This window comes from Mauremys reevesii, linkage group 1, assembly GCF_016161935.1.
Source record: "Mauremys reevesii isolate NIE-2019 linkage group 1, ASM1616193v1, whole genome shotgun sequence".
NCBI lineage: Eukaryota > Metazoa > Chordata > Testudines > Geoemydidae > Mauremys > Mauremys reevesii.
Genome location: NC_052623.1, coordinates 242089572 through 242116146, shown reverse-complemented (window position 1 = coordinate 242116146; position 26575 = coordinate 242089572). Strand labels below are relative to the sequence as shown.

General features: G+C 42.6%; 1 protein-coding gene across 49 annotated transcripts in view; it reads left to right on the top strand.

Annotated features, from left to right (window-relative positions):
- Window positions 1–26575, top strand: part of SOX5 (SRY-box transcription factor 5) — an 862257-nt gene that overhangs the window by 782179 nt on the left and 53503 nt on the right. For all 49 annotated transcript variants that reach the window (XM_039544018.1, XM_039543816.1, XM_039543795.1 and 46 more), the window contains one exon: window positions 4880–5026. In XM_039544018.1, coding sequence (XP_039399952.1) covers window positions 4880–5026 — 147 coding nt within the window. The remainder of the gene's footprint in view (window positions 1–4879; window positions 5027–26575) is intronic.

Genomic DNA, 26575 nt, shown 5'->3' with positions numbered 1-26575 from the left:
TTTTCCTTATTAATAGAACAAGATCTCATTTTTAGTTTATCCTCAAAGCAGTAATGAGCATTGTTAACATATAATAACAATGCCCAAGGGGGAAGTATTCAAAGCCAGTCTAACCTTAAAGCTGTGCTATTGATGTACTACACAGTCATCAAGCCAAGTGCCGCTAGCAGTGGAGAGTTCAGCAGAATATTCCTGGTTAATATATGGGATGAATTATAAATGTTTTAGGTGATGACCTGCAGGGAAGGCAGGGGGCTGCTTAATGACTTAAGAACAGAGACAGATTCAATAATATAAAAATAACTGGTTTTCATTTTCAAGTGTAACCAATTGTTCTTTGTTCTGATGATTCTGCATGTACACAGATTTTCATAAATAGGTTAATGAGAAGACAGGAAACGGGTACACAATACTGCATATGGGCAGGGCATCTGAAAGGTGATTATTTGGTTATAAATAAATAATAGAATTTAAGATGTAATTGCTTTCGAAAGACCCAATTCTTCCCTTTTTGAAGAAGAAGAAAGTTCATAACAATATTGTCTGTTCTATTACATGGGGAATATTATCCCTTTTTTGTCATAAATGGCAAAAATAAACTATTGCATAAATTGACATAACTCCATTGTAATTATTGGAGCTTTGCCAGTTTACACCAACTAAATATGTTGACGAAGGTAAACCACTCAATGGCCTATGGACTCAGAGTCCTCCAGAGGTTCTTACACAGCTCATGACATCCCCTGAGTGCCGGAGATTGCATTTGTGTCTGTAATTAGCTGGAAGTCATGTACAAATCTCCAATCGTAGGGAAGTTCCCTATTGGGCATACATTTAAGCATGCTCAAGAATGGTTTATTCCAGCAATTATGTAGTGTAAATTACACCCATTTCATTTTTGAGGTGCTACCTTCATCACTGTGAGAGATCTAGGATGCATAGAATACGCACATTTTGGCTGTCGGCAGGATACAGACTGTGTAGATGCGACAATTCAGCATAAAGACTGCTGGCAGCCTTTCCAATGCATACATTTTATTCCAGATTTTGAGGTTCTCTGTTATGGACCTCAGGGTAGAACTGTCCCTTTGTTTGATGTTGATTGCATTATTTACCATAGCCATAAACTCTCTTATTTGTTTTCCATTAGCCATCTCAATTCACGAGATGTGGGGTCCATATCATGTCCTTTTGTTTGTCATAAGCCATCATCCCCTGAAATGATTAAATTTGAATAGACACATTCAATAATGTCAAAGCTCAAAGTTGTGCAACAATATTAACAAGCTGAGATGTGTCCTGCATATTGCATGTTTCATTCCATTTTTCAATATGGACAGGGCTATGGGAACAATCTCTCTGGCTAATTAAGAATCCAACCCATTGTCACTGCACAGTTTGGAACCATTTAGCTTGACTTACTTTTTATTTACTCAAAAAGTCAGTTCCACCATTTTTTTAAATGGAGCAAGCGTCTATAGCAGCATGAGCTGGTATACTAATTTGCAGTGACTGCTCTTACCCAGCTGCCCTTTGGTTTTGGTGCCTGACCATGCACAAGGCCACATTCTGCCCTTGCAACCCTACAATGACAATCTGTCATTAAAAATACCCCATACATTGGTAGTTTGGGGGAGAAGACCTGGTTTCTGCTGGAATAAGGTTGGAACCTTTCATATAGATTCATTTATTTTTTTAATTTGTATTCTTACATTATGAAAAGGATTGAATAGAAGTGAAAAATGTCAGCTTGACAGCCCAGGAGACTGAAGGTATCTATTTACCCACAGAATAGATTCAGCATGGGCGGTGGTATTGCAAGTTTCCCTCCACCCTGTCTCCCCTACTGTTCCATGCTCCACCAGTATATGTCAACACTTTTCAAGATACCACCTCTCTGAGGACCAAATTTATCCCTCAACAGAGGACCAGTACAAGGCCTATGCAACACTTAAGTTCCACTTGCCCTCTCAAAATATGGCCTTCTGCTGCCCTCTGCATAGGGGTGATTAGGGCAGTTCAGCCTCTGATGCCCATTTAATCCTGGGCCTTTCTTTTTCGGCTGTCAAGAAAGCTGGATGTTAATACTGCAAGCAGCTCTCACCCAGGATTGACTGCTTCCAAGCCATTGCACATAGACCACTCACAGCTCTAAAGTGGTACAAACTCTCAGTCACTCTGACATACACACACCCCAAACAGATGGGCAAGCATTATCTGGTACTTGGAATAGGGATAGGAGGTGGAGAAGTTAGAAATTCTGCCTAATGTCATGGACCTACTTCAGTTAGCTGCTCCCCTTTCCTTTCAGGGTGAATGTCCTATTTGATTGTTCACTCTTAAAGAGTAATAGAACATGAGCATTTCCAGGGGCCTCTGAAGGAGAATATTGTTTCTCTGTCATCAGGGGCGGCTCCAGGCACCAGCACGCCAAGCGCAAGGGCGGCAGGCAGGTTGCCTTCGGCGGCATGCCTGTGGAGGGTCCGCTGGTCCCGCGGCTTCGGCGAATCCACGGGACCGGGGACCTCCCGCAGGCAAGACACCAAAGGCAGCCTGCCTGCCATGCTTGGGGCAGTAAAATACCTAGAGCCGCCCCTGTCTGTCATGACTCTGTCAGCTGATCAGTAGAACTTTATAATCCTCCTGTGTCATGGAGCATCAGTAGTGCCTACTAAATGCCCCCTTTCAGATCAAATTAAAACACCCTCATCATTACCTTGAAGGTCTTATATAGTTAACCCTTGTCTTGACCTTCTCTGTGGTGTGTAATCTGTTTTCATATCTTACCCATCACTCTAATATTTGTGGGGCCTACTGTCTTCCAGTTCAACTGGCCATTTTGCTGCCTTCTCTCCTCTCACAAACAACTCCATACCTTTTTGTCAAACTACTTTTACTGCCTGACTCAGACTGGCATTTACCTAGTGGTCTGGCCCATGTCTGGACAGCTCCCTTGGTCCAGGGCGCTACTCTGTTGCACTGTTGCACATCAGTGTCCTCTTTGGTCTATTGAAGAACTACCACCCTCCCCACCCAGTTCTATTTTGGTGAAAGAAGCCTGGTTCTCTTTGCACTACTGCCACGGCAGCTCCTGTTTGTTGCATCAAAGCCCCCATTCCTTTCTCCTTGCATGGCTGCAAGAGTGGCTCCTTTTTTTAACGACCCATTAAAGGGTGAGTGAGTGTGACCATCTGTCTGTTTAGGCATTTATTTTGCATCTATCACCATGGTTTGTGGCTGGGTGGCTGTGTCGGAGGTTGACTGGGATTGGGTGAGGATGTTAGGGTAAATGAATGAATAAGTGGGCGTGTGAGGAAGAGGAGGGAGAGAATTAAAGAATGGGTGAAAGGGAAGGAGAGAGTGTGGAGGAAGAAAGAAAGAGCTGAGGAATAAGCGGAGGTAAAAATGAAGAAATAAAAAAAGAAAATTAAAAGAAACAAAAGTGAGAAGAATATTAAACCAAAGAAGAAAAGGAGAGAAGAGGAAATAAGGAATGACTTGGGGCAGAATTAGTTAAATTTAAAGGAGCAGAAGCAGCTTAGATTTTTAAAAAAATGAAAGGAACAGGCCTGGACACAAGTACAGGCGGAAAAGCTATACAGAAAAAACATGATAGTGGAGAGATATCAAGGTTTGGGATGACTTGCATAGATCACTCATGTCTTCACTATGCATGAGCCATATAAGTCACCCTAAACTCACAGCAAAGAAACCTGCACATTTGACCACACCATCATATATTCTTTACAGAGCATATATACTCTGTGTGATATTTGTGCACATACCCAGAGACAATATCTTTGCACCATTGAGGGCTGTTAAACATTATTTTGCTAGGCCCTGCTTGGAGCATCCTCCCCAAGCCGGGTCACCGTGGATTTGGTCTGGCCTGATATTGGAACTGTTCCCTGGGCCATCCAGACTTCTATCCAGCTTCATTTTTGTTCTCCTCTATACATAAATCAGTCGGTGTCGTATTACACGCTGCTTTTCTTGCTTATGGTGTTTGTTTTCTCCTCTTCTTTGTGAGTTTAGGTTGCTTGCATGCACAGCCAGATTCCCTATTTCCTCTCAGTTCTTGGCCCCAATACAGCAAGGCAGTTAAGCCGGTGCTTAACTTTAAACACATGATTTTGATGTCACTATTCAGTGCTTAAAGTTAAAATGTCATTAAGTCCCTCGATGGCTCAGGGCCTTTAATATTTAGAACTTTTTTTTTATTCTTACCATATGTTTCTGCTGCAGCTAACACAAAGAGGTCTCAATCTTGATTGGAGCCTCTAGTTGCTACTGTAATATAATGCAAAATAATATTTTATTCTTATTAAAGGTTATTACAGTAGTACCACCTGAGAACAGGGCCTCATTGTGTTAGGTGCTGTGCAAACACAAAGCAGCAAAGAGTCCTTGCCCCAAAGAGCTTACAATCAAAATTGGTAAGCCACACACAGAGTAAGGGAGAGGCATGTAACATATTAGCAGACTGAACAATATGACGACGGTAAATGTCACAGACTGGGTGTTAATATAATATTGATGGGATGGGATGCTCCTATGGTCAGGTCCTTTCAGGAAGCAAAACAATTGATCAAATGGCTCAAGCAAGGCATGAAGTTGGGCTATTGCTATTTGTTTTGAATCTCTGGACGCACACTGAAGCTAGGCCATTTCACATGTGACGTCTGTCATTCCTCCCCTGAGGAATGACTCACAAAAGTTGAGGTGACAGCTCCTGTCTTGAAATATGCCAGTGTGCTAGCTTAAATAAAAAGGCTGAAAAAACTACAGCATCTGTAGTAGGAGAACTTTTTGAAAAATGTCTTAATTTGTTTATTGGCAATGTTTAATTTTCTCTCTCTCTCCTGTCTTTTCTTTACAGCAGTTGTATGCTGCCCAGCTTGCTGCAATGCAAGTGTCTCCAGGAGGCAAGATACCTGGCATACCCCAAGGCAACCTTGGTGCGGCTGTATCCCCTACCAGTATCCACACAGACAAAAGCACAAACAGTCCTCCACCCAAAAGCAAGGTACTGTGCCATTTTAAAGGAGCGGGTTTTTGTTTCTCTCTCAGTATTTACATGGTCCCTGTCAATATGATATCTGAGCACGTCCCAGGTGGTTACAGATTCATCTTCACAATACACCTAAGAAATAGGGGAAGTACTCTTATCCCCATTTACCTGATGGAGAATTCAGGCATGGTGACAGTAAGTGACTTGCCCAAGGTCACAGAGGAAGCCGGTAACAGAGCTGGGAACTGAATGCAGCTCTCCTAAGTCCCATCTAATGCCTGAGCCACAAGACTTCCATCCTTTGGTAATGTGCAAAAGACTAAGGCTGCGTGCCTCCCATTCTAGCACACAACTGCTATTCCCCCCTAACATTTAACCCATAGCCATATAAGTGGTACTGCAAATTAAGATGATAGCAGCATGGCATCTCATCCAGAGCCAAATTCTGCCCTGGGGTTCATGCACTGAAATCAGTGGGGACCCTATGTACATATCCAATGGCAGAGGTGACTCTCAATTAGTGGCCGTTGTATCACAGAACATATTTTAATCTTATTTATATAATGAAGGGGTCTACCCAGAGTAATTTGGAGGTGGTTGGGGAATGAGATTTATGCTCTCTTCGAAGGTCAGGTTAGCAATTGTAGTCAAATCTTCAAAACATCACCTTTGTTTGGCAAGTTGGCTACAGCTAAGACAAAGGCACAGAATGCATCACATCCACATAACATGTTGAATCTTCATTTGACTATTGACCAAGTGACATTAATTTGAGATTCTGTCGTTTCTCAGTAGTTGTTTGTTGGGGATTTGGTTGCTGAGAGTCCAAATGAGATTTTTTCAGAGTAAATTGAGTATACTTGTCCCTACCGTCAAGCTCCTATATCACTCTGTCCCTCCATATTCTTTGCCAGGACAAGGTGAGCTAGGTTAAATGAACATACCAAATAAATTAGAGAAATATTTTTTCTGTTGCTAAATCAACATCTGTGACTTTGATCAATTTAAATCAGATATGCATACAATACAGTGGACCATAAGACCATGAAGAAAATGGCTTCCTTATCTTTTGATTACTTTTCTCTTTGGGTTAGCATTAATGTATTGTAGAGCCTGTTTCAGCAACTCCTATCCACCCTAAGCTGAATGGTAAGAAACCTGAACCAGTCATGTTAATGAATCAAGATTAAGTTCTGTGTTCAATGGAACTACTCCAGTGATGTTGAGTGAGACTACTTGCATAAGTACAACTCAGAGGTTGCAGAATAAGGGCCACCATTTGTGTCTATATCTACATATAGCTAGAGATAGGTATAAATAATAGATATATAATAAAATATAGTAGCTGGGATTTTCAAAAGGGCCTAGGTGACTTAAGAGCACAAGTCCCATTGCTTTTAAATAGGATTCATGCTCCTAAATCACTTAAATGCTTTTGAAAATTCCACTCATTATTACTTGTATCTCTAAATTATCTAATCTTTGAGCTGCTATATCTCACCAAGGATCAACTCATTAAATCCACTGCCCAGAATAAGATGTGGTCAATTTATTTCTCAGGTGGCCTAAGGAAACTGGTCACATTTTGGAGTGGCACTGCCTACCTTAGTTATTGTAAAACAATTAGCAAGGATTTAGCCAAGGAAAAGGAGTAAAAAGCATCCCCATTTAAGTGACAGGAAAAACTGGATGAAATGTGTCCTTCCTTCCCTTCGGTGTCCTCTAGCATGCGGTCCACTTCCTTTATCATGTCAGAAAAGATTCCTTGAATTGACAGCAGCATCTTAGTTTTTAGCCTAACAGTAAAGCTATACGGATTAAAAATAGCCTGCCAAATAAATAATGCCATTGTCAGCTCAATGAGATACATGGTCAAAAATTGAAAGGAATGCTTAGGACCCAGAATCAACCTGGAGGTACACATTTACTTTCTCCTCTTCTCGATGCAGACTTTTTGACTTCCCAAAGTTTTTCCTTTCGTAAGGACATCTCTTTTATGTAGTGGAAAGTTGTCAATCATAAAGCCATTTGGCTCCCCAGCAATGTGCTTTTTTTCAAACAGTTTGTATGGTTAACAAGAGATTTTTGTGCATTTTACAAGGGTTTCTGTATGATGCCTTCAACAGCTTGTTAAAGAGATTCCACTGCACTTAAGATCCCGATGTTGTTTTTGGATCTACCCGGCACAAACAGAATGTCTGATGAGCTCTGATGGGAGACAGTATTTATGTTGTGGCACTCATGGAATTATAAGGCCTATCAGCCTGGTCATGTCGGCAAAACCATCCTCCAGGCAGCTGTCAAAATCAGCTCTGTTCTTCCTTGTCTTTTATTGCTTTTCCTTATTCATAGGTGTTCCAGTGCCTTTGGCTCACAACTCTGTGGAAGCACACAAACAGAACTTATTTGCAAATTGGAAAAAAAAAAAAAGAGTGGGCCACTAGGAAAGGGGGGGGACTCCAAAAGGCTGTAAAATTGTGCAGCATGAGCCTTCTGATGCATGCTGTTTTCAATCTGCTGTGTGCCAGTTGGAGGCTCAGAGAGAGAGAGAAAGGATAATGCTGAGAAATGATAGAGTGGCTGTGACCTCCAAGCTCAGCCTGGAAACCCAAGACATTGATTTCACTTAGCATTCCTGCTGAGAAATCCGGTGGAGTTCAGTTGTAATAAAAGAACAAGATTCTGTTCTAATGGTAATGGCGTATGACAGACATATCACTTTGTCTGTCCTCAGCACCAGGGAGAGGAGAATTGGAGAAAGGTCACCTGACCTGCCTGTGGTGTTGTGCAAGTGCTATACTGAGCTTTGAACTCAGCATAGGAACACAATTATATATATATATATAAATACTAAGTGATAAAGAAATCTTTATAGTGCCTACACTAATTAGAATGAACCTTTTAAAGCTGGGTAAAGGCTTAGCTAGGAAGACGGTGATGAATGTGTGATAGCACCAGAAACTGAATCCTACATGTTTAAACTGTGTATAATATACATGGTGATACACCTTAGTTTGTATCTGCATGGGTCTTCCTTTGGTTTTACAAACCTTGTTTGCACCAACATTTACAACACTATTCACTGTGTGTTACCTCATTATTTCAGCTATTACCAATGAAGACCTATCTGAGTTTCACAGCCCAATTTTTCCAAAGGAAACATGGTTCGTAAAATTGAATCATGGTGGTCTTTCTGGGGAAAAAGCCTCGTTAAGATGCAGTACGTAAAGTCTCCATACATGAATAGTTAGTGTCTCGGACAAGCTTTCAGGAGATTTTGTTTGCTGAATCTCCATTTGCAGCCCACAGTTTACACTGGCACAGTTTTGGAAATATGCTCAAGTATTCATAGTCAAGGAGGCAGCCCCGCCACATGAGAGTGTTTCAAGGTGGTGGCAAACATGTGGGTCACTTTTGAAAAGACGTGAGTTTTTTCCTTTGACTAGAAATTTACAGTCACTGTACTGCTCTTTGCAAGGATTCTTCAAAGTCGGCCTCAGCAGCAGATGGAATTGCTGGCTCTAGATATGCTGAGAAACATCAGGGGGAGTTTGCCAAGGTTCATCCTTTAAATCTAGTAAGACATGAAGACATCACTGAGACCCCTCAAAGACCTTGGCAACCCCTATGTTGGCAAGCCTTTTATCAGTGGCCCTCACCAGTGTTTGAGCACTGGACTGTTCAGACTAACCTGCCATCTTCTGTGTTGCACTTGCCTTTCGACAGTTGTGTCCCCAAATGTTCAAATTCACTTCTCAGATTCTTGTGGTGTGACTTTTAGGAATTATGGAGGACGTACACCATTATGTCCTGCTGTGCATTCTGTTGAGTTTTCAAGCAGGAAACTGAGCTGGTGTCATGCATTTTTCCAGAATGGAATCTGTCTGCCAGAAAAACTGATTTAAGAAACAGAGCTGGTGGAATACATCCAAAAGAAAATGTGTGTATCTTGCGGAAATGGATTTTAACACAGCTTCTCCTTTAGCAGTTTTTGTGACAGCCGGCATGCTAATCACACTGTTCAAATTTACCAAGGCCTCCTCCACAGCCCCTGTGAAAGGCAACTATCTCTTAAATCTGCCAAATTGTGCTGGATTTCCAGTCTCTGTTTTAAGCACGTTTTGGCCCTGATTCTGCAAGTACTTTCATGCTGCTCAGTCGGATATTCAAGATGGTTATGGCATAAGTGGGAGGGTGAGGGTAGGCACAAGTAAGGTTCGGTGCTGGGCGGCTTAGCGGGGAGAAGGAGGAGCTGATCAGCAGGGCCCACTAGCGGGTGCTGAGCACCCACTATTTTTTTCCCATGGGTGATCCAGCCCCGGAACACCCACGGAGTCGGTGCCTATGCTCAGTGTAGCTTGTAAATGCAGCTAAATGTCTCTTAGTACTCGACAGCATCTTGAAAAAACAAGAGCAATTCAGTGTGAAATGTGACAAGAGAGAATTCCTGGGTGCTTTTCTTTTAACCTTGTTATGACCCCAGCCCTAACCTGAGTCAGAGTTGTGTCTCCATCAATGACAACAGAATAGTGTCCAAATCATGATTTTTGTTCTTTTCAAATACGTCTGGCGGTGATGTTACTATTTGCTCAGCAGTGGCTCCTGGGAGTTGTGACAAGGAAAGGAAATGTGCTTCAGACAAGCCAGAAACAGCGCCAACCAGTTAGATATACACAGTCAGATTCTCTTCAACTGCAAATATCCACACAAATGTCAATGTGAATCCTTAAGTGAGAATGGTACTTTATTTTCTCGTTGTCTGGGTCTCTGATCACCAAAATAAAGAATGGATTAAAAATCTGCCTTGGTGTCTGTAACCAGAATCAACTTCAAAAGATTTAGAGCCAGATTCTCTTATCAACTTCAAAAGATTTAGGGCCTTAAACTTTCTGGAGATTCCTCTTGGGCAGTTCTCCACTGTAGGGAGAATATCTGTTGACACTGAGCTGGTGTATCAGTGACCTGCACAGCCACATCCTCACCTCTGCTTAATGGGAAGGAGGAAGTGGGATGAAGGAGATGAGACCTTGTGCCAGAAGTGTAAATTAGATTAGGACCACTCCCACTCCATTTTACACAAGGCCTGGGTGGGCCTGAATCAGAAAGCCGCAACCAGCTAGCTGTAGCATCTCCTGCCCACTACACCTGACCCCAGCTCAGACACAGCAGAGAATCAGAATCTTAATGTCTAATGTTCTGTACATGGGAGTTTTAACTCAGACATATACCTTGGCATTAGATTGCTTCTCCCATCAGACCACCAACTACTGCAGTAGTTTAGCTGTTGAGTGGCAAGAGTGGTTTTTTGCACCTAAGATAGGTCTTTTCTGTTTTGTGTTGGTGTTGGTTTTCATGATTGAACATGCTACAGGAAAGGAATTTATTTCACTCTATAGATGCTGAATACACTGCTCATTCAAATGAAGAATATCAACATTCTCCCATCTATCGCATCTTTTAACCTCATTATTTAAAAGCATTTTCGAAACAACAACGAACTGTCCTTCACAACAACCCTTTCCTGCATGGTGCTAGAAGAGAGAGACTGGAACTGAGTTAAACACCTTAGTGCAAGTATACTAAGGGCAACCATACATCTCTTTATTGATGTAAGTGTTCAGCAGCTGAGGTGCCTATTTCATCAGTGAATGAAACTATTCCTATTTAGAATATGTACAGTATTAGGGATCTTTTGGAATGAAAGGCTCTTTATAAATGTGAGGTAGTCCATTACTATTAGAATTTTGGATCTGTGTTTGCAGCATGGTTATCTGGAAGGTTTGCAGGATTTATTTATTTGTATGTATTTCTGGACTGGACACAGCCTTTTCCATTCCGCTAGTTTGGAAATCCCTGTAAATGAATCCAGTGGAATTTTTGGCACTGGAATAGAATAATGTTATGCTGAGAGGTACTGGTGACTGCATGAGTCACAGACCTCTTTGAGATTGGGCGTGACCTCCCACTTTAGTTAACATAACGGTCAGGATAAATTAATCACAACCCCTTCCCCCCCCACCTAAGATAAAAGGGTTAAATGAACCTGCCTAGGGGTTTTAGACTGGGTAGGGAGAATGATATTTGCTCAGAGGTGTGTGTGTATTAGAGAGAGAGTAAATAGAGAATAAAAAGTGAGAGAGACACTGGCAAAAAGAAGCAGGTCAAATAGCAGACCTATGAGAGCAGTGTATAAATCTGGAAAATGCTAGAGAGAGAATTTTTGGGGCCTGGTGTTGGCTAAAGAGGTTTGTGACTGTAAGCTGTAAGCTAGGAAACTGTTCCTTTGTTTGTAGTTCCTCCTGCATTTGGAGAAGCAGGACCTTGTACATTCCTTATAAATAAACAAGATTACATTAAAGAAAATACGAGATTACATCATCAGTTTCCACCCCCAACTGGAACAGCCCTAGGGTCCCAAACTTTGACTAAACATTTGCGTCAAAAATGAGCAACAGCATTTACCCCTGTCCACACTACAGTTAAACCAGAGTGAACTTAAGCCATGTTCAGAAGGATAATTGTTCAAGGCTCCCATTCCCTACTGCCCTTCCCAAACTACCCAACAGGGCTAGAACACAGCTGTAAAACCATTAATACACTACAATAGTTCATGTTATAGATTAAGTGATATATACATAGCAAGTGACTGGCACTTGCTTTCCAGCTTTGACACTGAACTGTACTTCTTAGGTGGTGTTTATGTCCATTCGTTGATGGATAAAATGTAGCCAACGTGTCCATTTAACTGGAAACCTTTTCCTTTACTGTCTCATGTTGCTTAGATGTAATGTGTGGAAAGAACTGAGGATGACTGATAGTATTTTCCTCTCGATTCCTTTTCTCCATATACACAATAAACACAAACAGCTAGGCACAGAAACTGACATTTTTAACCACAATTTTTTAAACACAGTGAAAATATATATCTGAATAGAACTTGTGATGCTCTTACAAAGTAAAACGTCTTTACTGTTAAAAAACAACAACAAAAATGCAGTTACACAGTGCCTTCCCCCTCTCTGCCCCCGCTCCTAAAAATAAATTAAATAGATGGAGGGACTCATAGGATTCCCTTTCAGGTTAACTCTTCCCAGCTCTGTTTCCCAATATCATGATGTCTCTTTGGCAGAAGCCTGACTCTCAAGCACAGCCACTAGTGAGCCAGCTCTGTCAGACGCAGTCAGCTCTTTTACTAATGCAAGCTCAGAAGAAAACAAAACACACACACACACACACACACACACACACACACACACACACACAGAGCGAAACCCTTTGAAATCTGCTACTGCAAAAAAAAAAAAGGGACAAAAATGAAAGTGAGGCCCTGCTTTTCTAAAACATATGGCTTCAGAATTAGGCATCTGATTGCACAGATGTGAAGCAAAGTGGGTATGACAGGGGGAAGTTCCATGTGCATAACCCTGTTAAGGTCCCTACCATATCAATCAGTGCCTTCCTTAGCTTGTGCAAACCAGGAAAGACCCATCACATTTTGCCTTCTTTTCCTGCAAAGGAAGAGTTTCTTCTGGGTTTCCATCCTTGTGGAAAAAGGCCCTACAGCATTAACCAGACAGCATTGCTTGAGACCATGACATCGTTCCTAGTATTACTGCATTCCGGGGCTGGTAAAGAGGTCAAACAGCTCCTCAAAATTCTCCGTTACTGCAAAGCATGAAGAGGTCAGAAAATTATTGCAAATGGCTGTACTTGCATTAGGCTAAAGAATGTAACCAGTCTCCAAATGGGGTAACAGCACATTGCTGCACCAGAGACACTCTGAGCTGTAAAAATACCAGGCTTGACTCACCACTGTGTTACATCATTTAAGCTGATTGCCACTAAGATGAGTAAGGTTACACTAGCATTAAACTGGAGTACAACAGAAATGAATCAGACACATTATGTTTTTACTAGCGATTGGCCTAAGCCACAGATTCAGATCCAAATATGCCCAAAGTTGAAGAGCATGTTTGGATCTGAAGTTTCTGTTTGGCCCATTTTAGAAATATGGATTTCTGGATCTGGATTCAGACTTCCCTAGAGTTCAGGGGCATTGGGATCCAGTGTTTTGTTTCAGATCAATCTCTCTGTTTTTTTTGTAGAAGTGGTATAACAGATTACTGACCCCCTGAATACCATTTGGTGCATGAAACTGATAGAGGAAGAGCAGCATTTTACAGAAATAAAATAAAAATGAAGGAAAAAGGAACCTCATGATTTTTTCCAGCTGCAAGGATAGCAATTGAGCTGACATGGCCAGCTTGCCATCCAGCCCCACTGCAAATTGTTGAGAGTGGCTGTACACATCCTAAGGGCCACACACTAAATCTGAGCTTAAATGTAGATAGTAAAAATACCCTGCACCAGTATAATGCTGGGATATCCTGCATTAACATTTGGCTTGTTTCTTTTTATTAAAATCCTATCGAGCAAAGGTCATTGGTCCTTTATTACAGAGGTTTACTTTGTGTAGACACTGAGCTAATAGATGTCCTACAGCAAAGAATATGTTTCATTTCAGCAGCACGTACTGCCCCACTCATAAAGCAATAGTACTCCAGCCATTTGACCCCCTCACGATCCAGGAGACAGGCTGAGATGGAGCATGGGAGGCTGAATCTAAGAGTTTCTTCAGGAAAGAAACTAAATGCCCCTCTGCTTCAGGCAATAAACCTTCCACTCCACAAGGGCAGGTTCTATCGGGCCATCTATTTCATTTCTTCGTTCACTTATAACAGCAGATAAGGTCCCTAGGCTGACTCTCCAGTGATGGGCACTGTATATAAAAAACCCACAAAGCACCCACGTGGATTTTCCTTTAACCAAACGTATAACTTGTGTTAAACACAGAAAGAGAATTTCCAAGGGGTTTAGAGCTCCATTGCCGGTTCCAGTCAATGAGAGCTTTTGTATTAACTAGAATAGGCATTAGATTAGACACCAATATTGTTCATTTAACCAGCTTCCAGAAGCTGCTTGCTCCGTCTGCTGAGAAGTAGTTTGCATGCACTCACTCTGTACCAGGTTTGCATTTGGCATTCTGACCCCATGTTCAGGCAGAACAGTTTAAATGAAGTCTGAAAGAAGCCTATTTAGCAGTACCCATCTCTTATTTTTAAGGAAATATTGCAATGTTTCAGTCGGGGATTTTTTTTTATTAACAATGTAAAGCCTTCCTCTCCAGCGCATAGCTCTCAGATCATCCCACTGTTACACTGATAATATTTTAACAAGGGGCTTCACACATATTTCCCCTCTTAACCTGTGAAGAATCTCTGCACACTGCCTGGACATCTTCAGAGAACTATCCATGATGACTCCAAGATCTTTTTCCTGACTCGTTGTAGCTAAATTAGCCCCCATCATGTTGTATGTATAGTTGGGGTTATTTTTTCCAATGTGCATTACTTTACATTTATCCACATTAAATTTCATTTACCATTTTGTTGCCCAATCACTTAGTTTTGTGAGATCTTTTTGAAGTTCTTCACAGTCTCCTTTGGTCTTAACTATCTTGAGTAGTTTAGTATCATCTGCAAACTTTGCCACCTCACTGTTTACCCCTTTCTCCAGATCATTTATGAATAAATTGAATAGGATTGGTCCTAGGACTGACCCTTGGGGAACACCACTAGTTACCCCTCTCCATTCTGAGAATTTACCATTAATTCCTACCCTTTGTTCCCTGTCCTTTAACCAGTTCTCAGTCCATGAAAGGACCTTCCCTTTTATCCCATGACAGCTTAATTTACATAAGAGCCTTTGATGAGGGACCTTGTCAAAGGCTTTCTGGAAATCTAAGTACACTATGTCCACCGGATCCCCCTTGTCCACATGTTTGTTGACCCCTTCAAAGAACTCTAATAGATTAGTAAGACACGATTTCCCTTTACAGAAACCATGTTGACTATTACTCAACAGTTTATGTTTTTCTATGTATCTGACTATTTTATTTTTAACTATTGTTTCGACTAATTTGCCCGGTAGCAACGTTAGACTTACCGGTCTGTAATTGCCGGGATCACCTCTAGAGCCCTTTTTAAATATTGGCATTACATTAGCTAACTTCCAGTCATTGGGTACCAAAGCCGATTTAAAGGACAGGTTACAAACCTTAGTTAATAGTTCCGCAACTTCACATTTGAGTTCTTTCAGAACTCTTGGGTGAATGCCATCTGGTCCAGGTGACTTGTTAATGTTGAGTTTATCAATTAATTCCAAAACCTCCTCTAGTGACACTTCAGTCTGTGACAGTTCCTCAGATTTGTCATCTACAAAAGCCAGCTCAGGTTTGGGAATCTCCCTAACATCCTCAGCCGTGAAGACTGAAGCAAAGAATCCATTTAGTTTCTCCCCAATGACTTTATCGTCTTTAAGCGCTCCTTTTGTATTTCGATCGTCAAGGGGCCCCACTGGTTGTGTAGCAGGCGTCCTGCTTCTGATGTACTTAAAAAACATTTTATTACCACCTTTGGAGTTTTTGGCTAGCCGTTCTTCAAACTCCTCTTTGGCTTTTCTTATTACACTCTTGCACATAAGTTGGCAGTGTTTGTGCTCCTTTCTATTTGCCTCACTAGCATGGGCGCCAGGTTTGTATAATTTTTGGTGGTGCCCAGAATGGGTCCAAGCAGAGCTGTCCGGTCCATAGGACGGATCAGGGTAACTTCCCCAGGCCCCGTGCTTTGGGGGGGCATGCTTCAGGGGGACACAGGGTCCAGGGCAGCCTGGAGGGTTAGTGGAGGGCCTGGCGCTGGCAGCAGTGAGCGACCCGGCCCCAGCCCGCCCCACTCTGCTCCAGCCTGCTGGATCCTGGCATCGTTGAGGGAGGAGGCGTAAGCCAGAAAGAGGCGGGGTGGTGGAATGGGACAGGGAGGGGTCAGAGCAGGGGCGGGGAAAGGTAGGGTGGGGGTGGAACAGGGGTGGGAAGGGGTGGAGTGGGGGCGGAGGCAGAGCAGGGGCAGGAAGAAGCAGAGATGATCACTGCTGCTGGCGCCAGGTATCCTGCATCCCCCTGAAGCACGGGGCCCCCCCAAAGTTCATGGCCTGGGTCGGGTGCCCTGGTCCATCCTATGGATGGGATGGCTCTGAAAATATAAGCCCAAATATTGGTGGAGCATGGGCACCACGGGCCCATATAACTCGCCACCCATGCTCACTAGGATTTGACTTCCACTTTTTAAAGGAAGTCTTTTTATCTCTCACTGCTTCTTTTACATGGTTGTTAAGCCACAGTGGCTCTTTTTTAATTCTTTTACTGTGTTTCTTAATTTGCGGTATACATTGAAGTTGGGCCTCTATTATGGTGCCTTTAAAAAGGGCCCATGCAACTTGCCGTGATTTCACTTTAGTCACTGTACCTTTTAACTTTTGTTTAACTAACCCCCTCATTTTTGTATAGCTCCCCTTTTGAAATTAAATGCCGCAGTGTTGGGCTGTTGAGGTGTTCTTCCCACCACAGGGATGTTGAATGCTATTGTATTATGGTCACTATTTCCAAGCGGTTACCTCTTGGACCAGCTCCAGCACTTCACTCAGGATTAAATCTAGAGTTGCCTCTCCCCTTGTGGGTTCCCGTACCAGCTGCTCCATGAAGCAGTCATTTAAAGTATCGAGAAATTTTATCTCTGCATTTCGTCCTGAAGTGAAATGTTCCCAGTCAATATGGGGATAATTGAAATCCCCCACTATTATTGGGTTCTTAATTTTGATAGCCTCTCTAATTTCCCTTAGCATTTCATCATCACTATTACTGTCCTGGTCAGGTGGTCGATAATAGATCCCTAATGTTATATTTTTATTAGAGCATGAAATTTCTGTCCATAGAGATTCTATGGAACATGTGGATTCGCTTAAGATTTTTACTTGCAATTTTATCAGTCTCATGAAACTTCTTAGTTTATGTAAAGCCCCAACTCCTAGAGTCATGTGAATATGTGAGAATCTCAGCTTTTTTTTTAAGTTAGTTTCAAGCACTCATGGTTTCAGAGAAAAGCTTGTAAAGCGGACCCAAGTGTATACCAAAAGCTCAAAAACCAGAAAACAAATAAAACCCCACAAAATGTATTATTTTAATAAAATCTCATGATTTTGGGTGGGGGGCCTGACTCATGATTTTTGAACATTTGGTACTGGCAATACTGCACATACATAAACTTCAGAGGGGTAGCCGTGTTAGTCTGGATCTGTAAAAGCAACAAAGAATCCTGTGGCACCTTATAGACTAACAGACGTTTTGCAGCATGAGCTTTCGTGGGTGAATACCCACTTCTTCGGATACATAAACTTTGCTCTCCAGAAGTATATTTCTGACCCTCGGTACCCCGTGGCAAGGTTTTAGCAGCATCCAGACTAGGGGTAACTCCAATCAGAGGCCGAGAGATCGATACAACCTGCCATTCAGTTTTGTAGTGAGATTTTAACAAGAGGCTCTGAGGATCCTCCTCCTCTACATATAAAAACAGCTATAGATTTTTGTTCACAGTCGTGTATTTATGTGCTAGTTGTGTGATACACAAGTGTTTAATACATTTGGTTCACATGGGCTGCTTTAGTTTCTAGGCTTTTCATTTCCTACTGCATTTTAAGTACAAAATAGATTAGCATCGTTACTGATGATCTTAGAAAACACATCCATTAAAGATGGGCAGGTATCTCACAACACTGGGAGTGTGTGGAGAGAAAACCTTGTCTATGTTTAGGAATGCTGGGGATTGGGATATTCAGTTTACTGGGATCATCCAGAAAAGCTCTTTGAAGAACAAACCTTAAGTGGTTTGTAAATTTTTAGAATTTTTCAACTTTTTGAATGGATGTGTCAGCACCTGCTAACCAAACAGAGCTAAAAAACCCAAAACCCTTTAAAGATCTGTGTGTGTATAGATACGTAAGTCGTGGATTTGCATAGCCTTTCACCTGACATGCCAGAGAGTGACATGCCACGTCATGAATCAATCACATCGTGTTACATGATTTCAAGCTAACATGACAGAATAGGAATTACATAGTGACAAACAGACCCAACATGACATATCCATAGGAAAACTGGCACAAAACGCTTCTTAAAGTTGTGTTTAAAGAGTACTTCCCCCCCTCCCCTGAATGCTTCATAGAAAAATATGAAGTAATGTAAAAGAAAAGGAAATAGTGTGGTGATACTACTGCTAGAGCAATTTTAATTGTGTACAAGCGGGAGAAAATGTGTTTCTATCATGAGACTGCTGAGTATTTTAGTTATTTCAGGTTCTAATAAATATCTCCCCTTCTACAAGTAATGTTCTCAGAGCTCTAGTCATCCCAAGTTAGTGTTTACCTCATCTTTAGTCAGGTTAAGAGCTATATAAACAGTAGTTTATGGCTGCATGTTAACACATTTTGAACTTTGACATGGGCTTAGTGAAAACATAAAACTTTCTGGTTCAATACAGGCTGCATTAACTCGCCAAGTCTGGGAGTGGGAAATAATCCCTTTGGCCCTGCCTCTGGTCCGCTCCTCACCCTCCTGCCCCAACACAACTCCTCCAAGGTTCTGTGTCCTCGTACCCACTGGTGACACGCACACCCATCCACCTGCCCACAGGAAAATGGAGGGCCAAATGTGGCGAGATCTCTCCCAAGAATCTAATGTTGGCTATATCATCCTGCCCATGAAGTTATGTTTTATGATATTATATTAGGACCAGCTGCCATTGTTACCTGAGTGATCTGGTCTTGCAAACTCTTCCTCATGTGGGTAGTCTTATTTCATGGGATTAGTCACATGAATAAGGGTTACATGATTTGGCTATTGATGGCTGTTTAAAATAAAAAGCCAGCAACTTAAACTCAGTGGTGATTTAACTGATCTTCATTTTCTTATTTAACATCAAGGTGCAGTTGGACGGTGCTTGCAATGTACTACTTGTAAAAGGCACAAATCTAATTTGTGCCAAGGAAATTTGACATACATTCACATTTGGCTGGACGATGGTTCTGCCTCATCTTGTCAGGTGCCGTTACGTTTGTGATACCCAAGGTCAAAATGTTGTCACATGACATTTTGCCAGTCTTACTACGGTGCTAAAGCCTGGATTTACACTTTTAAACTCAACAGCTCTGCATACAAGATTATTGTGGTGGTGGTGGTGTTATTTATTTGTATTACCACAGCAGATCCGCCCAGAGGATTCAGGGGGCCTGGGGTCCTTGGCGGTGGGGGGCCTCCGCTTCGGCAGTAATTCAGCGGCAGAGAGGTCCTTCCGCTCCGGAACCCGCTGACGAATTGCCGCCAACGACCCAGCACTTCGGCGGCGGGTCCCGGGGCGGAAGGACACCCCTGCCGCGGGTCTTCGGGGCACTTCGGCGGCAGGTCCCGGAGCGGAAGGACGCCCCTGCCGCCGAATTGCCACCAAAGACCCGGAGCGGAAGAAGCTCTGGGGGCCCCGGACCCCGCGAGAGTTTTCCGGGGCCCCTGGAGCCAGTGAAGGACCCCGCGCTAGGGGCCCCAAAAAACTCTCGTGGGGGCCCCTGCGAGGCCTGGGGCAAATTGGCCCACTTGTCCCCCCCTCTGGACGGCCCTGTACCATAGCCTCTAGGAGCCCCAGTTACAGACCGGGACCCCATTTGTGCTAGATGCTGTACAAACACAGAACAAAAAGACAGTCCCTTACCTGAAGAGCTTGCGGTCTAAACAGACAAGACTGACAGGGTGGAGGGAAGAGTGGGAAAACACAAGCAGAGTGAATGATGTGATGATAGTAAACAACATGTTCATTCCAGAATATTGTATGTATCTATGTATTTATGATGAGTTTAGTTAGGAGGGGATAAGCTAAAGGGAAGAGAGAGGGGACACTGAAAGGAAGGGATTGAGGGGGACAGAGATATGGAGAAGAGAGTGAGAAGAGTGATGCTGAGGTGAAGAGACTGTCAGGGAAGGGGGATGCTTGGAGCAAACAGCCAATTCAGCACAGGGCAGAGAAAGTCCGGTCAAAACTGTAGCAAGCTTTCCGAAGGACCGAAGGTCTCTGCGTTGGCTTCTGCCCCTGCTGACTTGAGTCTCTGGCAGGCTCCCTCGTTGCAGCTTTCTCCCAAGTCCACATGGGGAGAGGAATGGGAGACACCATCTGGATCCTAGTGCCCATAGAGTGTGTGACGTCTCCTCTCCATGGTTCTTTATCTGAGGGGATATTTGGGGGGAAGGAGGCAGGGACCCCAGCTAGGCCATGAGGATGAAATGTTCTATACAAGATGAATCCTGTGTGAGAAATAAGCTCAAACATATAGGGGACAATAGAGGCAAAATGCCAAATAGATGCCTAGACTTTTGGGTTAATTTAAAAAATATAAATGGATCTCAAACACATGGATAATTTCAAAATTGTGCTTAGAAGAGCAGGTGTTTTATTAAAATTAGCCCTTTACTTTCAATTGACTGCAGTATGTATCACTTCCTCATCCTGTGCTCTTGTTAAACAATGTTGTGATTCATCCTCAGATGACTGCATGTCAGTGTTGGATCAAATGATTCCTACTGTAGTCACAGTACGTAGTTTGTGAAATCCGTTTGTAAACTGTTGTGGGCTTATACAGGAGCAAAGCTGCTGTGTAAACATAAGTCATTATAATAGAAATGATTAAATCACCTGATGCTTACAATATAGCTAAGTATCTTATTTTGATCATAATTAATTGGCGGCATACATCTTTTGAGTCAACACTCAAGGATTTGTGCCCAGAGTAAGTCACAAAGCATAGCATCTTAAATATATTGAGTGGGGAAAAATATGTTTTTTCTTCAGGGTGTTATATAAAAGTTGCCCATAGAAGGCCCTGTACATAAATAGTAAGTCAACCCCCTGGAATTTTTTTAAAGGCATCAACTTTCCCTCCTGGATACTACTGTGAAGACAAAGAATCATTAGACATCTGTAGACATCAGCTATAAAACATCAAGAAATAGCTTGTGGGTAACCTTTGACACAATTGAACTTACTTGAAATGAGCTAGGGCTGGATTCATTGCCTTTGGTCAAGCCAGTAGGTGGACTAAAGGTCTCTCTTATCCTTCTTTCCATATCTTACGTTATTAGCTTCTGGGAGGTGAATGTGTTCTGGATGAGTGATGGGAATGTGTTTGGATGTGTTCTTAAATAGACATTTGTTGTATGTCTGAAAAGAATAGGCCAGCTTAACAGTGTGATGTTGGGACTATTTGAAGTATATTTTTTTAAAGCAGTTGCCTTCTTTCAGCCTTTCAAAAACCTATTTTTAACTGATGATTTCAGCTCAAGGAATAGTATGGAATTATTTGTGTATGGATGTGCCCATATTTGATATAATTAATAGAGAGATGGAATACAAAAATCTCCATAATTTGACCTAGGAAGATCTTGTAGTTCTCATGATTTGATTTCAAATTCATCTCTATAATTCGCTCAACTCCTGGAGTGAATTATAGCGCGTTCCTACAATGTAACACATATGCTGATACATAGTTGCTCATTTTAGTTTCAAAGGGCCTGATCCTGAGAGCATCAGCATCAATGGGAACTGCAAGTGCTTAGCATCTCAAGGGTCAGACCATAAGTCTTGTTAAAGAATCCAGCAGTTGGTGATTTCATTTTCACTGGTGGAAAATCAAGAGTGAGATGTGAGTGTATTCTGTTGTATCTCACTGAGTGAGGGATGAATTTGGCACTTCTTCGCTATTGTCTGTTCTATTTCTATTTCTATCCTGTCACTAGCAGTTCTGAATAAAAATGGAACTACAATTTATTTCAGTTTTTTAAAAGGTTTGTATTGTTAGGATCTTTTGATATTAATGTGTTTGTTTATTAATTGGCATATACCTTAAACTTAAAACTCTGTAAACTAGTGGAATCCCAACATAACTAAATAGGTGTATATGTGATTTATACCACTTTAGACCTCTTTACACTTGCAGAGCGTTGTAAAGTCACCTTAGTGTAAGTGAGAATAAGATCCTTAGGTTAAAAGCAAGAAAGTAGTAGTATCCCCATTTTACAACTTGAGAACTAAGGCACAGAGAGATTAAAGACCTGATTTTTCCATTGCTCTACACTTTGTGTAGTCGTTTACAGAAATAGAAAGTCCTACCTTTTGGATTTGGTAACATTTAATACTCACCTTGCACTGATGTAAATAACTTTACAATATGCAAGATAATGAAGAATCAGGCCTGATCCAGGCTCACACAAGAAGTCTGTGGATAAATCTGGAAATGAAGCCAGATCTTCTGAGTCCCCATCCAGTGCCTTTACCACAAGACCATTCTTTCTTTTCCCTCAAATTTGTCTTTCTGAAGCCCTAGGTCCCTCTGCCAGAGGGCTGTTTCCTTTCATAGAGTAGGTTCTGGTACGTCCAGACTACCCGCCGTATCGGCGGGTAGCGATCAATTTATCGGGGATCGATATATCGCGTCTCATCTAGATGCGATATATTGATCCCCGAACGCGCTTCCCGTCGACTCTGGAACTCCACCAGAGCAAGTGGCGGTAGCGGAGTCAATGGGGGAGCTGCGGCCATCGATCCCGTGCCGTGAGGATGGGAGGTAAGTCGGAATAAGATACATCAACTTCATAGCTGAAGTTGTGTATCTTACATCGACACCCCCCCACCCAGAGTAGACCAGGCCTAAGAAGCACCCTATGCCCCAGTGAGTCACCAGAAGTTAAGCAATGTCTCCTGTGTGGTTCCAACACCTGATAACAGGTAGGAAGATAGGGAAATCCTGCTCCCTGTTATAGGGATATTGCAAATTTGTTATGCCCAAAACGTAGGAAAAGGGGTGAGGGCATTAAAACAGAAATCAGTGTGATTTAATTTTGTTAAATGTAATTGAAAATAGAATTTGAGTTGGTTTGAAACATTCCCCTGAAGTATTGCAGATCTCCTCCATGTCTCAAAAAATTGTGGAAATGCATGTGATACAGAAAGTGACGTGAAACTGATTAGATTCAGTATCCAAATGGAGTGAAATGCAAAAACTAAATAAGCAGTATAAATGGTGAGAAATAAAATCACTTGTTTTAGTGATCGTAGAGGGTGATAGTAAAACAGGTGAGCATATTTTATTTTTAATATCTGTGTTTTGTGTTCACAGTTTATATTTTAAAAACAATTAAGAGTTTGACAATTAAATGGTCAATGAGTTCATTCCTACAGTAGGAAAACGTATTTAGACAGTCTTTTCATACAGTTGTACATATTTATAAATAAAAACACCCAATCTGTATCTATGTATAGCACACTCGGTGTACTGTATACATAGCTGCCAGTATGTTGATGTAAAATCTATCTAGTCTATATAGAGAGATACAAAGACAGAGGGAACACAAATGGTTTTTTTAAAGGAATTTTTTAGTTCACTGTGGGTTGTACAGGCTGTTTGAATTTTTTTTCTTTAAAGCTCTTTTTGACTTGTTTCTTCTAAAGTTTTCAACAGCTGTTTTTCTGAATTCTGGGTTCCATGCAGCACTTTTGCCTCTCTTGTATGGCCACAGCAGGATGAAGGGTTTGTTGCTAATTTGTTTTGATATGGTGTGCTTTGGTCTGTCGTCTTTTTTAAATTAATTCCTTTTGTAGGTGTGGAGTTGAGGTGGTGGTATGCTCCCTGCATACGTGTCATCTACAGCAAGGAGAGGAGGTGGTAGACTTTGATCAGTGTGGCTTCTGTTTTCTTGTTGTTCATTTAAAATGTACCAGTTTGTAATTCAGTTTGGCTTTGTGGGTTCTTGTTTTATTTCTTCGCAGGTCCTTCCCTTCCTTTTGAGGTTTCTTCTTTTCTAGTTCATCGCTATTGATTTTGCCTAGCAGTTCCTGAACATTATTAACCAGAGGGAGGTAGTAGCCACTGAGTTCAATTTAGGCAGGAAACCAAATCCAGTATTAAGTCGTTCTCCTTTTTATAAACATGCTTTATACAGATAGACAATATATGTTAGTAAGAATAGGACACTGAAAGTCAGGACTCTCAGGTTCTGTATCTGTAATTGTTATAGTAAGGATTAAAAAAAATAACCTAAGTGTTTGGGAAGAGATATAAACACTCATGTTTCAGGGCATAAACCAATCTCTAATTAATGGGAGTTGGGAGGTATATTCCCTAGAGACAAGTTTTCCCATAACTACCTACTGGGTTTTGCACCTTCCTCTGAAGAAGCTGGTACTGGCCACTTTTGGTGAAAGGATACTGAACTAAATGAACCACTGGTCCAACGATCGGCAACCTTTGTCACGCGGCTCGCCAGGGTAAGGACCCTGGCGGGCCGGGCCAGTTTGTTTACCTGCCGCGTCCACAGGTTCGGCCGATTGTGGCTCCCACTGGCCATGGTTCACCGCTCCAGGCCAATGGGGGTGGCGAGAAGCGGTGGTCAGCACATCCCTCGGCCCACGCCGCTTCCCTCAGCTCCCATTAGCCTGGAGCGGCGAACCGCAGCCAATGGGAGCCGTGATCAGCTGAACCTGAGGACGTGGCAGGTAAACAAACTGGCCCGGCCCGCCAGGATGCTTACCCTGGCGAGCCTCGTGCCAAAGGTTGCCGATCTCTGCACTGGTCCAATCCAGTCTGGCAGTCCCTCTATTCTCATTCCTGACTCTGCTACTTACTTGCTATATGAGATTAGGCAATCACTTAACCATGCTGTGCCTCGGCCACTCCCGTTATAAAATGAGGATAATGATGTTGAGGTGTTGTGAACTTTAAATTCACAAATACTTGTGAAGAGATTTGTTGAAAAATATTTTTCTTGTTCTCTCTGCCACATATTTCAACAGGGCTGTTTGGAAGAAATATTCCTTTTAGGGGAAATCCCCCCTCTAATTTTGTGATCCTCTCTCATGGTTTTTACCTTGTATGAAATATTTTGTATTGTTAAAAGCCTGAAAAATTGGTTCTTGGCTTCTCCTGAATATTTGTAGTATCTGCGTTGATTCCCGTTGATCCTGATCTGTGCCTAAGACACTCTTTTCTTGTTTAGCAGCTAACCTGAGCCTGTTTAGAGAGGAACTTCATTAATAGCATTACACAAAGTTGGAGCAATGTTGGTGTGGGAAATGTGCAATGCAATTAATGGGGTCAAAACCAGATTGTGCTCTGGGGATCTTCTTGGGCATGAACTGGAGAAGAATTCATCTAACTTCCTCCACCGCCACTACCTTCAGGCTGTGTTGGGCCTGGAATAACCCTCATGCTCATGGGTCCATCCCCCATTCCTTGAGGGGGCTGATTGGTGGACCTGAGTAGTTGTGGACTCACCCTCACTTTTCCCCCACCCTGCCCTTCCCCATACCTGTGTGCTGTGGTTCAGAGGGCCTCCATGGAGCAGAGTTTTGAGGCATCCTACACTCCCCTTGACACCCAAGCACACTGATGATACTATAGTCTGTTCCCTCCATGTTTGTGGATGGTAGAGAGCAGGGTTGGCCTGCAAGCCACTAGACAAGCCCCACTCATTCTCCCCATCTGTTTAGGAATTATATATAAAACATGTGGAAATCAGTATATCAAATACAAAGGGAAAACAACAAAGCTGCTCTTTATCACAGCAAAATAGCATATGGAATAGACAAGAGAAAAGCTGAGGGTTTCCAGGTAGTCAAACAAAGAATTCCTAGAGCTGCTTAACAAGTTCGCCAGGAATCTGCAGGCTTAAAATCATCATCCCATTGCAAAGCGGAAGAGAGGACAAAGGGCCTGATTTAGCTCCCAATGAAATCCCTGACCAAACGCTCACGGACTTCAAAAGGACCAAGATCTGGCTCGAAGAAGGGACAAGTTTGCATATAAAGAGCAGGACTGGCTTTTGGACACCCAATAAACCTGCAGCCCGCCAAACCCCATCTGTAGGAACAGTCATAAAGTTAGGCCTCGGTTATGCCATTTAGACAGTCATACGTTGAGGGCGGTGGAGAGGAGCATTGCCCCAGGGAAGCTCCAGGAGTATGACTTGATTTGGTAGAATTCAACCTGAGCCTCCCTGGCATACAGGGGAGTCACGCTCATTGCTCCACCCATCAAAGGGCGCCCCATGCTAACCCTGCCATGCAGCCAGTGCTTTCCCCAATGCATGGAGATGGTCTTGGCTCCCTCTCCTCCCTGCACTCTTTGCAGTGTCCTGCTCCCTGGGCGATGCAGGAAGATGGGTGAGTCTTCTTGTGCCTTCACCTCCTCCCTACACAGCTACAGAGCACAATTTGTCACTTAATGCAAGACAGTGCATTCTTCGGGGGGTGTCTGAGTGCACTGATCCGCACTGTGCTTGTTCTGCCTTATCTTAGGCAGGGAGCAGAGATTGGTGTGTTCTGGCCTGGCCTGGGAAAGGGGCAGCCAATAGTCCTTTCTCCCAGACACCGCATGGGCCAAAGTGAAAGTCTGTTGTGCCCCAGAAAGAGGATTAGCGCTGAAAGGGAAAACATTGTGTGAGGGGATGAGTGCCCAAAGAATAGACCTCCCTGGGGGCCCCCAAAATCCTAAAGCTAGTCTTGGAAGAGAGGAGCCACAATTTACCAGTTAACATAGAATTTAGTAGAATGTGTAATTCCAGTGTCCTGTTCACTCGGGATT